Source organism: Nothoprocta perdicaria, unplaced genomic scaffold (genome assembly GCF_003342845.1).
Source record: "Nothoprocta perdicaria isolate Ctin4 unplaced genomic scaffold, notPer1 scaffold_83, whole genome shotgun sequence".
In the NCBI taxonomy this organism is placed as follows: Eukaryota; Metazoa; Chordata; class Aves; order Tinamiformes; family Tinamidae; genus Nothoprocta; species Nothoprocta perdicaria.
In genome coordinates, this window is record NW_020456121.1 from 1,682,656 (window position 1) to 1,696,203 (window position 13,548).

At 35.8% G+C, this 13,548-nt stretch overlaps 1 protein-coding gene across 1 annotated transcript in view; it reads left to right on the plus strand.

The window, feature by feature from the left end:
* The window catches only part of TTN (titin), a 231,130-nt gene that overhangs the window by 72,565 nt on the left and 145,017 nt on the right, over positions 1-13,548 (plus strand). The window contains exons 86-109 of the mRNA XM_026052057.1: positions 519-800; positions 1,179-1,457; positions 1,602-1,883; positions 2,015-2,293; positions 2,804-3,091; positions 3,261-3,539; positions 3,677-3,955; positions 4,057-4,335; positions 4,864-5,151; positions 5,301-5,588; positions 6,104-6,394; positions 7,137-7,424; positions 8,317-8,409; positions 8,525-8,807; positions 9,149-9,332; positions 9,686-9,775; positions 9,887-10,154; positions 10,251-10,511; positions 11,082-11,291; positions 11,389-11,466; positions 11,581-11,607; positions 12,294-12,341; positions 13,186-13,242; positions 13,344-13,418. Coding sequence (XP_025907842.1) covers positions 519-800; positions 1,179-1,457; positions 1,602-1,883; positions 2,015-2,293; positions 2,804-3,091; positions 3,261-3,539; positions 3,677-3,955; positions 4,057-4,335; positions 4,864-5,151; positions 5,301-5,588; positions 6,104-6,394; positions 7,137-7,424; positions 8,317-8,409; positions 8,525-8,807; positions 9,149-9,332; positions 9,686-9,775; positions 9,887-10,154; positions 10,251-10,511; positions 11,082-11,291; positions 11,389-11,466; positions 11,581-11,607; positions 12,294-12,341; positions 13,186-13,242; positions 13,344-13,418 — 5,076 coding nt within the window. The remainder of the gene's footprint in view (positions 1-518; positions 801-1,178; positions 1,458-1,601; positions 1,884-2,014; positions 2,294-2,803; positions 3,092-3,260; positions 3,540-3,676; positions 3,956-4,056; positions 4,336-4,863; positions 5,152-5,300; positions 5,589-6,103; positions 6,395-7,136; positions 7,425-8,316; positions 8,410-8,524; positions 8,808-9,148; positions 9,333-9,685; positions 9,776-9,886; positions 10,155-10,250; positions 10,512-11,081; positions 11,292-11,388; positions 11,467-11,580; positions 11,608-12,293; positions 12,342-13,185; positions 13,243-13,343; positions 13,419-13,548) is intronic.

Below are 13,548 nucleotides of genomic sequence, written 5' to 3' on the forward strand. Positions count from 1 at the left end.
TAGCTTTTTGCACTTTCATTTCTCTTGTGCCCTTTTATATTTGGATTTGTAATAAATGTGTATGGGATTCTAACTAATATTTATTGACTGTAACAATTGTTATGGCATGTTAAGATATGAAGCAGTTGCTACAATGCTCAGTATGAGTGCTCTTCTTGCTGGTAGTTCTCAGATGAACAGCTTGGAGTCTTGCATTTCTAATGGGCACATGTCTTAGTACCCATAAAATGCAAGAAGATACTACTTTTAAAAAAGCCATGCATGCCTGCTGATATGAACCAATAGCTAGACACAGAGCTAAAATGCAAAAATAGACTAAATTAATTGCAGATAGATAAATTATTTGATGCTTGGTGTGCAGTTTGGGCAGGCTTGAAATCATCCAAAAATTAATAGCAGCTGCAGAATAAGAATGTTTGCATACTTCACCAAAGCTGACATTCTCTGTTATATATACCATATTTATTCAAAGAATCAGTGCAATTTAAAGCATCATATTCCCCTTTTCGGCTTTCTAGAACCACCAAGATTTATTAAGAAACTAGACTCCTCAAGACTTGTGAAACAGCATGATTCTACTAGGTACGAATGCAAAGTAGGTGGATCTCCAGAAATCAAGGTCATCTGGTACAAAGGTGAAACTGAGATACATCCCAGTGAAAAATACAGAATGTCCTTTGAGGAGTCAGTGGCGGTCATTGAAATGCATAACCTCACTGTTGAGGACAGCGGTGACTACACTTGTGAAGCAAAGAATCCAGCGGGTACTGCAAGCACCACTACCTCACTGAAAGTGAAAGGTCAGGTTCCAAACTCTTCCTTTCCTTTTCTTTTCTTATTGTACGCATCCTCCTGTGTGGAAAAGCAGTTATGTCACACATTCTTTCATCAGATGGKCTAAAACCTCTCTGAAAACATAGCATTATCTCGTGCATGTTTGTTATGGTGTGGGAGATAGCTTTTGTTTATGGTTTGTCCTCGCTGTTCTACATGAATATGGCTACTTGAATAGTCTTTCTGCTTTAGTATCTTCCACTCACTCAAATAACATGAATTTTAACTCCCCCCCCCCCCCTTTTTTTTTTTTTCCCTCTGGGGTTTTTGGGGAGCTGACTAGATTCACAGATGTAGGAAGGCAGAATTTAAACCCTTACATCTGCTGTAGGTAATTTTTTTAGCACCTCCTGTTTTTAGCAAGAAACCCCATCCAGTCCAGACCTTGAAAGGGTCTGATATTCACCTGGAATGTGAGCTTCAGGGCACTCCTCCATTCCAGATTTCATGGTATAAAGACAAACGAGAAATTCGGAGCAGCAAGAAGTATAAGGTCATGTCTGAGAACTACATTACTAGTATTCACATTCTCAGTGTGGATGCTGCAGATGTTGGTGACTATCACTGTAAAGCTGTAAATGATGTGGGCAGCGACTCCTGTATTGGCTCTGTGACTCTAAGAGGTTTGTACAATAATTGATACCTTCTTGGTGTTTTATTCTTCCTGTCATTCTCCTCCCACTTTTCCACTCTTGGTGCTTCTTTTTTTTTGTTTTTGTTTGTTTGTTTTGGTTTTTTTTAACTATTAAATATCTTTTCCTAAATAGCACCGCCAACCTTTGTGAAGAAGCTGAGTGATCTCACAGTCGTAGTCGGGGAATCAATTGAATTGCAGGCTACAGTAGAAGGATCGCAGCCCATTTCTGTTTTATGGTTGAAAGACAAAGGTGAAATTATCAGGGAAAGTGAAAACCTCTGGATCTCCTATTCAGAAAACGTTGCAACCATGCAGATTGGAAATGCGGAACCAGCCAATGCTGGAAAGTACACCTGTCAGATAAAAAATGATGCTGGAGTTCAGGAATGCTTTGCCACTCTGACAGTGCTAGGTTAGTAACGTGGAGGAAAAAAAAAAAAGCATTATACATCTTAAGTGATGCTTTTAAGCATCGATTTTTATACTACTACTAACTTTTGCATTGTAGTTTTTAAAAATGCTGTAACTTGCCTCTCCTTGCAGAACCTGCAGTCATTGTAGAGAAGCCAGGCCCGGTGAAAGTTACAGCCGGGGACTCCTGTACTCTAGAATGCACAGTAGATGGCACGCCAGAGCTTACTGCCAGGTGGTTTAAGGATGGGAATGAATTGTCCACTGATCATAAACATAAAATCAGTTTCTTCAACAAAGTGTCTGGGCTTAAGATCCTCAATGCAGAACTAGAAGACAGTGGAGAATACACTTTCGAAGTGAAAAACAGTGTTGGTAAAAGCAGCTGTACAGCTTCAGTACAAGTTTCAGGTTAGTTGACTATTTTTAAGTCATGTTTGACTATAGTTCCTTTAAAATGCCTTCAGATACAGTGTTTCTCGTGACTGGCAGTCTGAGACCCACTGCTTATATAATCCTAGGAGTGCTTGGGGCCCATTGTGGGAAGGAAGGAGTGAATTTAGCTTAACCTCAGAGGGCAGGAGCTGTGGCAAGGGCTTGGCTTCTTCAGCATAAATCTACACCTCTCTAAGACAATTGTTGCTTATGTTGCTTATGAAAAAGCATAGCAAAAAATAAAAGATGCCCTTTAAAAAGTGTGAATGAAAACTCCAACCTATCCTTAAGCATCAATTACCTATTTTTCAATGATTTAGGTATGCAAAAACAGATTCTTAAGGCAGATATTAGGTATGCAAAAACAGATCCTTAAGGCAGATATATCAGAAGAAAGTTAATTGAAAGTTAATTATACATGGGGTAACCTTCTGTCTTTTAAATTCCTGTACAGTAAAAATATATATTTTTTTTAAACACATGCAGATCGTATTATACCTCCTTCTTTCACAAGAAAACTCAAAGAAACACATGGTCAGCTGGGTTCTTCTGCTGTACTGGAGTGCAAAGTTTACGGGTCACCACCTATTACTGTTTCCTGGTTTCATGATGGAAAGGAGATTACCAGTGGAGACAAGTATCAGGCTACTCTTACAGACAACGCTTGTTCTCTGAAAGTGAATGCACTTCAGGAGTCTGATATGGGAACTTACTTGTGCACAGCTACTAATGTGGCTGGGTCTGATGAATGCAGTGCGTTTTTGACTGTTAGAGGTTAGTATCATTAAGAAGTTAGACTCAGAAGACACTAACTATTTTCAAAATACTTCATTCTTGGCTTTGTTGCATTTTTCTGCTTATTACGCTCTTCCTCTGAAGTCCCAAAGTACTTATTCTCTGTCTTTTTTTTTTTTTTTTTTTTTTTTTATATATCTACACTTAGAACCACCATCTTTTGTGAAGAAACCTGAAGCACTGAATGTTTTATCTGGGGAAAATGTAACCTTTACAAGTATCATAAAAGGTTCCCTTCCATTGGAAGTTAAATGGTACAGAGGTAGCGTTGAGCTAGTACCAGGACACAGATGCAATATCACCTTGCAAGATACAGTTGCAGAACTTGAGCTGTTTGATGTGCATGCACTTCAGAGTGGAGATTACACCTGCGTAGCCTCTAATGAGGCAGGAAAGATATCTTGCACAACACACCTTTTTGTTAAAGGTTCGTCTTCATTACATTTCCTTATGCTTCTTTAAAAAAAAAAAAAAAAAAGAAAGAAAAAAGAAAAAGAAAATAAAAGAAAAAGAAAGCATCTCCTGGCTTTATTTAATTTTTGTTCTTCCCATTTCTCATTGTAGAGCCAGCCAAATTTGTGAAGAAGGTGAATGATTTAAGTGTAGAGAAAGGAAAACCTTTAATCTTGGAATGCACCTTTATGGGTACTCCACCAATTTCAGTGACATGGAAGAAAAATGGAGTCAAAATAACACACTCTGAAAAGTGTAGCATCACCACTACAGAAACCTCTGCTATCCTGGAAATCCCCAGTAGCAAACTAGAAGATCAGGGGCAGTATTCTTGCCATATTGAAAATGACTCTGGACAGGATAATTGCCATGGTGCAATCACAATACTAGGTGCGTCGTCAAGCTGCCATGTCTTCATTAGGAGTTAGCTGAATTACTAATGATCATTGTGCAATATCTTCTTGTACTAATGGTGTGTGTTTGTTCTTCAGAACCACCTTACTTTGTTACGCCCTTGGAGCCAGTTCAGGTGACAGTTGGGGATTCTGCATCCTTGCAGTGCCGGATTGCTGGAACACCAGAAATGATTGTATCGTGGTACAAAGGCGATACAAAGCTAAGAGGAACTGCTACTGTTAAAATGCACTTTAAGAACCAAGTAGCCACTCTGGTTTTCAGCCAGGTGGACAGTAGTGACAGTGGAGAGTACATCTGCAAAGCAGAAAACAGTATTGGGGAGGCAGCTTCTTCATCTTTACTCACAGTTCAAGGTGAATATTTCATTTTAAAAGTAGAAAAATGACATATTTTTCTTAAGTATACTTTGCTCTTTTGGAAAAACAAAAATGGTCTAATGATCTCTTTCCCTTCTTGAATGCTATACTCCTTTCTGACCTGTAAGAGACCCTGTGGCACAGACTGAGGTTAACAAAGGCCTACCAGGGAAGCTAATTGAAATAAATCTCTTACTGGGCCGCAGTTCTTCTGTAGGGATATAAGCTTCTGCCTCTTCATACCCAGTTTAGGATATTACTTGGTTACTTCCACAGATCAGCAGTTCTGAGAACATCAGCCTGAGAATTAAATAGGGCCATTGGGTGTAACAGAAGGCAAAATTATTATTATTATTTTTTTTTTTTTTTTCTGGAAACCTAGTGATAGTGCTCCTTTCGTTACCGAATTAAATGCTACTAAATTAAAACATGTACTGCATAATGTTTGTAATCAGAACTCAAGAGCCAATTTTGTATTGCATAGTTTCAGAAAGCCCTTACTCTACAATATCTCTTTTCTTACAGAGCGTAAACTTCCTCCTTCTTTTACTCGAAAATTAAGAGATGTTCATGAAACTGTGGGCTTACCAGTTACATTTGATTGTGGCATAACTGGTTCAGAACCTATTGAAGTATCTTGGTATAAAGATGGTGTACATGTAAAAGAGGACTACAATGTACACACATCCTTCATAGATAACGTAGCAACTCTCCAGATTTTGAAGACAGACAGAAGCCTCATTGGGCAATATACCTGCACAGCTACCAATGCTATTGGAACTGCTTCTTCTAGCGGCAGACTTGTCCTTACAGGTCGGTGGGCTGTAAAATGTTTAAAAGGAATATTGCTCACTTTTAATTTATATCTGGATTTAATATTGTACAAATAATACTTTTTTTGTTGAGATTTCAAGCAAAACGAGATTTTAAAGTGATGCTTTTTTATTTCTTTCACTCTTCAGAAGGGAAGACTCCTCCATTCTTTGACATCCCAATTGCACCTGCGGATGGTATTATTGGTGAAAGTGCAGATTTTGAATGTCACATTTCTGGAACACAGCCTATTAGAGTCACTTGGGCAAAAGACAACCAAGAAATTAGAACAGGAGGAAACTACCAGATCAGTTATGTAGAAAACACAGCCCATCTGACGATCCTAAGAGTTGACAAGGGAGATTCTGGGAAGTATACATGCTATGCAAGCAATGAGGTTGGAAAGGACTCTTGCACAGCTCAGCTGAATGTTAAAGGTACTAAATGGTTAATAAATTATGTGCATGATTTTCTTCCTTTAATTGTAAAGGAAGTTTTATTGCTGCAAGATAAGTTGGAGATCAACTTTAAACACATAAATTTGAGACATAATTTGAAAAATACCTATTTGGAGATATCTATGAATCTCTGAAGGGAAATAGGAAAGGGCATTAACAATAAAAGGAAAGAAGAAAGAAAGAGAATATTTTCTCCAATCTGATTTCTTTATAGGCTTTGGCATGTGGAATGGCTGATATGTGCATCTGGTTTCTTTCTTGATCATACTACAAAAATCCAAAATTTTAATGATATTTGACTTCAGAAACATAAATTTTTTGTTTGTTTTAAAATGGAAAATTAGCTATTTTTTTAATTTATTTGAATGAGAGCAAATACTAATTTCCTAAATATTAAATGGTTTTGTTAAAACTCTTTCTTGAAATATTTTCTTTAGAATAAGTCTTTTCAAGTTAGATTCACAGAGTTTGAGTAACATATTCCTGTCTTACAGAACCAAAAACTCCACCTACTTTTACTAAGAAACTGTCTGAAGCAGTAGAAGAAACTGAAGGGAATGAACTTAAACTTGAGGGCCGTGTTTCTGGCTCTCAGCCTTTGACTGTCGCTTGGTATAAAAACAATCAGGAAGTCCATTCAAGCCCTCATTGTGAAATATCATTCAAAAACAATGTCTTACTCTTGCATATAAAAAACTTAGGGCAATCAGATGCTGGCTTATATACCTGTAAAGTATCCAATGAAGCAGGAAGTGTACTGTGTACTTCGTCTGTTGTTATCAGAGGTTAGTTAAAGTCTTATTTTTCCTACTATGGTTTTACTTTTCTTTAATGTATTTTGGCTGCAAATGTTCAGCTTCCATCTTATGAAATTATATAGCTCATAAAATGCAGTGCTTATATCGTTTTGCTTAGCTTAGCAGCAATGATTTTTGCTTTGACCTTATCACCAGTGACACTGGTCCTCTGTTACTGGGTTGGACAAGATGTGAAACTGAGTGAAACCACAAAATGAAATAATTCTTTCATTTTTGTAATTAAACAATTGTCTTTTTTTTCTTTTCGTTTTCTTTTTTTACAACTTGCTTTTTTTTTAACAACTTTTTTTTTTTTTGCAATTTACTATGACTGAAATCTTTACTTTTTCACTGAACTTTTACTCATTTTTGTTGAGAAGAAAACAGATTTTCTGTGCAATTGCCTCTAAGTCTGGACAGTATGGACATTATTTTGTGACAGCATGGCACTTGGCTATATTATTCTTGACTCTTGCAAGTTTTTTTTTCTTTTTTTAAGAAGGTACTTCTCTTTTGGAGAAAAACTGCATTTCAAAAAATGTAAAAGTACTCTCTTCGTATTAATTACCTTTTATAAAACTGTAATGATTGATATTCTCACTTTCATTTAACTTTGTTCTTTCCTCAGTGTTTTACTCTCTTAAGAATCACGTGTATCTTTTTTTTCTCTTAAACTCTTAAGCCGTGTTTTCCTTCCTTGATTATTCACCCAAACATTTTCACACTCCAGAACCTAAAAAGCCTCCAGTATTTGACCAGCCTCTTCAGCCAGCAGCAGCAGAGGAAGGTGATATCCTCCAGCTTAGCTGCCATGTCAAAGGATCACAGCCAATCCGGATCCAGTGGCTAAAGGCAGGAAGAGAAATAAGGGCTTCCGACAGATGCAGCTTCAGCTTTGCTAACGGAGTAGCTCTCCTGGAAGTTGCTGCAGTTACTAAATCTGATGCTGGGGAATATGTATGCAAAGCTTCAAATGTGGCCGGCACTGACACTTGCAAATCTAAAGTGACAGTTAAAGGTACAGTAACATGGGGAAAATCAAGGCATATGATGGATTTCCTACGGATCTAGGGTATTAATAATCTAATAACAAACTATTAGTATCTTTTACTTCTTTGTATCTTAGAAGGCAATATATTTAATAGCAATTTGTATATGAAGAGCAACATAAACAATGGGAAGTATTCTTATGAAATGGATTAAGGATTTAATTTCCAAACCCAAACACAGAATTGAAGACTTGTGCAAGCTAAGTGTGTGTGAAAGCACTTGGACCTGCATGTTTATGGGAATGATAGGAGCAGTGATGCTTATCAAAGGAGAATATAAAAGGAATTTTATTGAGAAGATAACTTCATGAGCTTCTTGCTCCTGGGCTGTTAGAGCTCTGAGACATTTTGGCCTCTTAGTGGAAGTGAATAGTCTGAGCATAAGGTCTTCCATGTAGCCTTACTATCTGGCTTTACCTTTGCATTCAAAATCTCTATGATCAGTAGTATGTAGAAGCAGTATCTTTTTCACTATGTGGGTAACCGCATAGCAGCAGGGTAAAATTAAAAAAAAAAAAAAAAAAAAAAAAAATTAACAGTTCACTGATATAAAAATAACATTATTGAAGTTAGCTAAGAGTGCAATATGGTCCCCAGTGTTCATTTTCATCTGAGAAAGTAAAATAAAATTATAAATATGAATATAAAGTCTATATTCACAAAACTATAAAAATATGAAAGTATTTTTCATTTTTTAACTTCTCACAGACTATTGTATTCTGTATCAGTAAATCACTTCTTTTCATAAACATAAATTGGAAGCTTCATACATAAAAATGAATGATTATATTAAGACAGCTATTTTATTTATTTATTTATCAATTTATTTATTTATCAATTTATTTATCTATTTATTTTTAGAAAAAGCAGCAGCTGCACCAACAGCTAAGAAGGCAGATTTGGAAGGAAAACTTTATTTTGTGTCAGAGCCTCAGAGTATCAAAGTCATGGAAAGTAAGAACTCTCTCAGAAAAGTCTTCTAATTGTCTGTAGCTGTTATTTGATATTATGTCCTATTGTCATAGACCCTTGAAAAGATTAATTTTCTAATTTTTGTGTCTTTCTGCAGAGACTGTTGCAACATTTATAGCAAAAGTTGGAGGAGACCCAATTCCAAATGTTAAATGGATGAAGGGAAAATGGAGGCAGCTCAACCAGGGAGGTCGCATTACTATCCAGCAGAGAGGAGATGAAGCCAAACTAGAAATAAAAGACACAACAAAAACTGATTCTGGCATGTACAAATGTGTAGCTTTTAACAAACACGGTGAAATTGAGAGGAGCGTCAACCTACAAGTTGAAGAGAGAAAGCAAGAAGTTGTTGAAGGAGATCTCAGGGCGAAACTAAAAAGGTATATGCCAAAGTTCAAATAGACTACTTCATCATCAAGGCAGAAGAAAGGTTTTAATATATCTCAGATCAAACTATAATGTGCTAATATTTGTGAAATATTTAGAAAATCATTACATTCAGATTTTGATCCTGGCAACAGTCAGTCAAATGAGCTGCTCCTGAGCAGTCCAAAGCTTGTTTAGAGTAACCAGAGTAATTGTACAGAAAAAATAGTAGCACCTGACTAGACTATAGGGGGAATCATATTACCCAGGACAATTCTGAGCTGATGCATTTTTTTCAAAGAACTTCCAAGGAATTACGTTCTGTATATTTAACTTGTGTCACTGATTTGAATAGAACTCCGACCAAAAGGAAGGAAGAAGAGGAGGAGAAACCTATTGATATCATGGAACTTCTCAAAAATGTTGATCCCAAAGAGTATGAGAAATATGCTCGCATGTATGGAATAACAGATTTCCGTGGCCTCCTGCAAGCCTTTGAGTTACTAAAGCAAACTCAAGAGGAAGAAAGCCATAGACTGGTAAGATACAGTGTGACTGCAGCGTTGACTTTGTTAAGAGTAGCGTGGTTCCTTTGAACAGACTTGGTGGCCACAGTGCAATGTTGCTGCATGTGTAGGAGTTCCTTGTTCCTGTATAGATCTTCTACTGGCACTTCTCAATGTCTTGCATGCTCAAGAATAAGAAATGAACTTTCTGATAAATTATTTTCTGTAATGATTGCAACTTTTAAGACCAGAAGATATGCTAGTTACAGTATAGTTACAGAAATTTTGATGCAGAGACATACCACTCTCTAGGTCTATGTTGGACAAACATGGTAGCTTGACTTCTAGTATCCTTTTATCTTTAAGCACATTCTGCCTTTTTATAGGAAATCGAGCTCACCGAAAAGGCTCGGAAAGAAGACCAGGAGTTTGATGAACTTATATCATTTATTCAGCAAAGACTCTCACAGACAGAGGTATTGCACTGTTTTTGCCCAATTTGCAAAATATTCAAAATTGCAGAATATTTAAACTCATAACAGAGAACTTGAAATGAGACCTGACCCATTTAATCTAATATTTTTCAGCCTATTACTCTGATCAGAGACATTGAAAATCAGACTGTTTTAACAGATGAAGATGCTGTCTTTGAATGTGAGATTAAAATTAACTATCCAGAAATTAAACTTTCATGGTACAAAGGAACCCAGAAACTGGACTCCAGTGATAAATATGAGATTAGAATTGAAGGTGATCGCCACATATTGAGAATCAAGAACTGCCAACTTGAAGATCAGGGAAATTTCAGAATAGTGTGCGGTCCACACATTGCCAGTGCTAAGCTAACTGTGATCGGTAAGTATTCCATTAAGCGTATATTTAAAATAATTTGCACTTTAAATATTCCACTGTCTGATGTATGCTAAAATGTATGTTTTAACATGCTAATAGAACCTGCAGTTGAACGGCATCTTCATGATACTACTTTCAAGGAAGGAAAGACATGCACCCTGTCTTGTCAGTTCTCTATTCCAAATGCCAAGTCTCAGTGGTATAGAAATGGGAGGCCTATTAAGATAGGAGGGAGATATTCAACACAAGTCTCCGACAAAGTACATAAACTCATCATCAAGGATGTTAGAACAGAAGACCAGGGACAATATACCTGCAAGCTTGACAATCTAGAAACAACTGCAGATCTGGCCATCGAAGGTTTGTAAACAGATACAGAATCTCTTTGTTGCATTAGTGATAACGGTCTCTGAATACTCCTCTAACAGAACAAATGAAATTAAGAGATTACATTAAAAGATACTCTTGAACTAGAAAATGGACTGAACAAGAAATTTTGCTGTTCTTTCTCTTTGAACATATGTGACCTACTTGTATAATCAAATGTTTTTTACCTGTTATGACTCCTTGCCCTCAAAACTGGATCATACTTTTTTTTTTTTTCTTTTTTTTTCATGATGCTCTTATTTTTGAGTCAGATTTCTTCTTTATCTTAATTATTCTTTATCTTCTTTGCCATAATGGCTTCTCTTGTATAAACTTTCTACACAGCAGCCTTGTAGTTATATTCTTATGTCTTCTAATCTTCAGTCTTAAGTAGAAAATCTCACAGAAGATTGGATTCCTTTTTTCTTACTTTCGTTTTTCAAAGTCTATTGTTTTCTTATTTTATAATGTACCTGCTATTGTGAAAACAATGAAAAGGAATTACACAAGCTGTATGGCTTGGTGATTTATGATAATTGATATATTTTTTTCTTTCAAAAACAGCTGAACCAATTCAGTTCACAAAAAGCATACAGAACATTGTAGTGAGTGAACACCAGTCTGCAACCTTTGAATGTGAAGTATCTTTTGATGATGCAATTGTGACATGGTATAAAGGCCCCACAGAACTGAGAGAGAGTCCTAAATACAGCTTCAGAAGTGAAGGCCGTTGTCACTATATGACTATCCACAATGTTTCTGCAGAAGATGAAGGTAAAATCAATGGAATTGTGCTCACACCAATCTATTATATGATTTTGTGTTTTTAGCGATAAAAGCATTTAAATATCTAAATCCTTGTCTACTCCAGGTGTGTATTCTGTAATTGCTCGTCTTGAACCAAGGGGAGAAGCAAGAAGCACTGCAGAACTCTATTTGGTAACCAAAGGTTAGTAGACTTGCTAAGCAAATTTATGATTATAGCCACTTGCAAATTCATAAACTTGAAATGTGATGCTAGAGAACTAAATGATTCTAAGAGAAATCTAATATTCTTTTGCAGAAATCAAACTGGAGCTGAAGCCACCAGGTAAAGAAAATGAGAAGGAAAAAGAAGGCGGGGAGGAGGGGAAGTGGAGGGCACAAGGTCAATTTCCAAAAAAAGTCTAGCATTGATTGATTATCTTGTTCTACTTCATTTTCTATTTTCTAAAGCCTTTTTTTTTTTTTTCTGGCTAAAATAAGCCAAACCTATATCCTTGAAAAAAATGGTGCCCTGGCAAAGTAATGGCAGAGATAGCACAGTATCTCCAAAATGTGTAATTATTATTGTTTCAAGAGTCCTTTTTGTGCACTATGGATGTCACTTTCTCTAAAACATAATTTTTTTTGTCAATGCCTGAGGATAAATAGGTAAAGAGACAGCAATAAATCAATATCCTTTAAACAAATGAAAAATATTAACCAAGGAGGCAAAATGGATAATTGTCATCTCTTTGCTCTTTGTCAGGAATACACTCCAAAATGAATGCTCTTTGTCAGGAATACACTCCAAAATGCTGCAAGAATTATTTAGAAAGAAAGTGTAGAGTCTGACTAGATTGAAAGGTTGATGCAAGTAGCTCAGCCTTGATTGGGTAGTTTATGACAAAGGAGCAGGCTACAATAACTAACAATGCTAGAACAAGAAAAATTTAAGTCACCGTAGAATAGTCTTGCAGACAGCAAATTCAAACCTGTATTTTTTATTGTCAATTAAACACTCTGACTTTGCAGATGTTCCTGACGACAAGGTTGCAGTTCCACCTCAAAAGCCAGCTGAAGGTAGGGAAATGAACTGTACTTGTTCCATAATAATGTTTTATTATAGCACTGAAGCAAAGGGCAGTAGGAGCCTCAGAAAAAAGTTTAGATTGTTGAGTGATAAGATCTAGTTAGTCAACTCTGTAAAAAACATAAAACAAGCAAGTCTTGATTTGGATAGACTTGTTTTGCAGTATGGAAGGTGAAATCTAGACACAAGTAGGAATGAAGCAACTTTTCTTAGATTGTGTCCATTCCATCTCTTTTTCTTATCAGTCTCCTATTCACTCATATGCCTTTTATTTCCATTTTCATCTTCTGATCATTCTTCATTTTCACCTTTTTTCTTCTTTTCACTACACAAAGACAAAAATTCTTACACAGCCATAGTATGTCTTGCATGTGCAATGCTAAGAGTATCTTTTCACTAAGCTCTGGACTACAGACTATGAATATTGCATATTTTTCTCTTACATTACATAGTTATGAGCCTTCACAATTCAATATCTTGGTTTCATTTCCTTGGAGATTAGAAAAAAGCTTGGGGTAGCAGCAGCAGCATGGGAAAGCTGTTGATATTATGATGATTTACTATCAACAAAGATAGGAGACTGAAGGCAGAACAGAAAACAAAGCAGAGTAGTGTCAAGATTCAAGGAAAGGTAGATGAAGAAATTCCAGCTCAAGGTCTATTGTTGTAGCTATAGTAGACCTTTAGTGAAAATGCCATGTTTCCTTTTATTCTGCAGTGGTAGTAAAATCACCTCTATATCTTCCCTCAAAATGTACTAGAATTTTTCATATTTTTTTAAAAAAGTACTGATTTACTGATGCTAAATATTCTCTTTTTATTTTTTTTCATAAGCTGCCCCTATTCCTATTCTTCTGCCTCTTATTCCAACACCAGAGGAGAAAAAAACAGGTAAGTAAACTTAAAGGAATGTTTGGACAGTGTATATGTTTTCAATTACAAATGTTTTATTTTAATTTTTAAATTAAAAAATATAAATTCTTTATAAGCAGAAAAGAAGGTTCTAGTAAAGAAAGTCTCCAAAAAGGTGGTTAAAAAAGGTCCTGAAGAGGTTCCACCACCTAAAGGTAAACACAGCTTATTTATTTATTTATTTATTTATCTATCCATTTATTTATTTATTTATTTATTTATTTATTTATTTATTTATTTATTTATTACTTATTTAACACTCCTTAAAAAAATGTAAAATTCCCT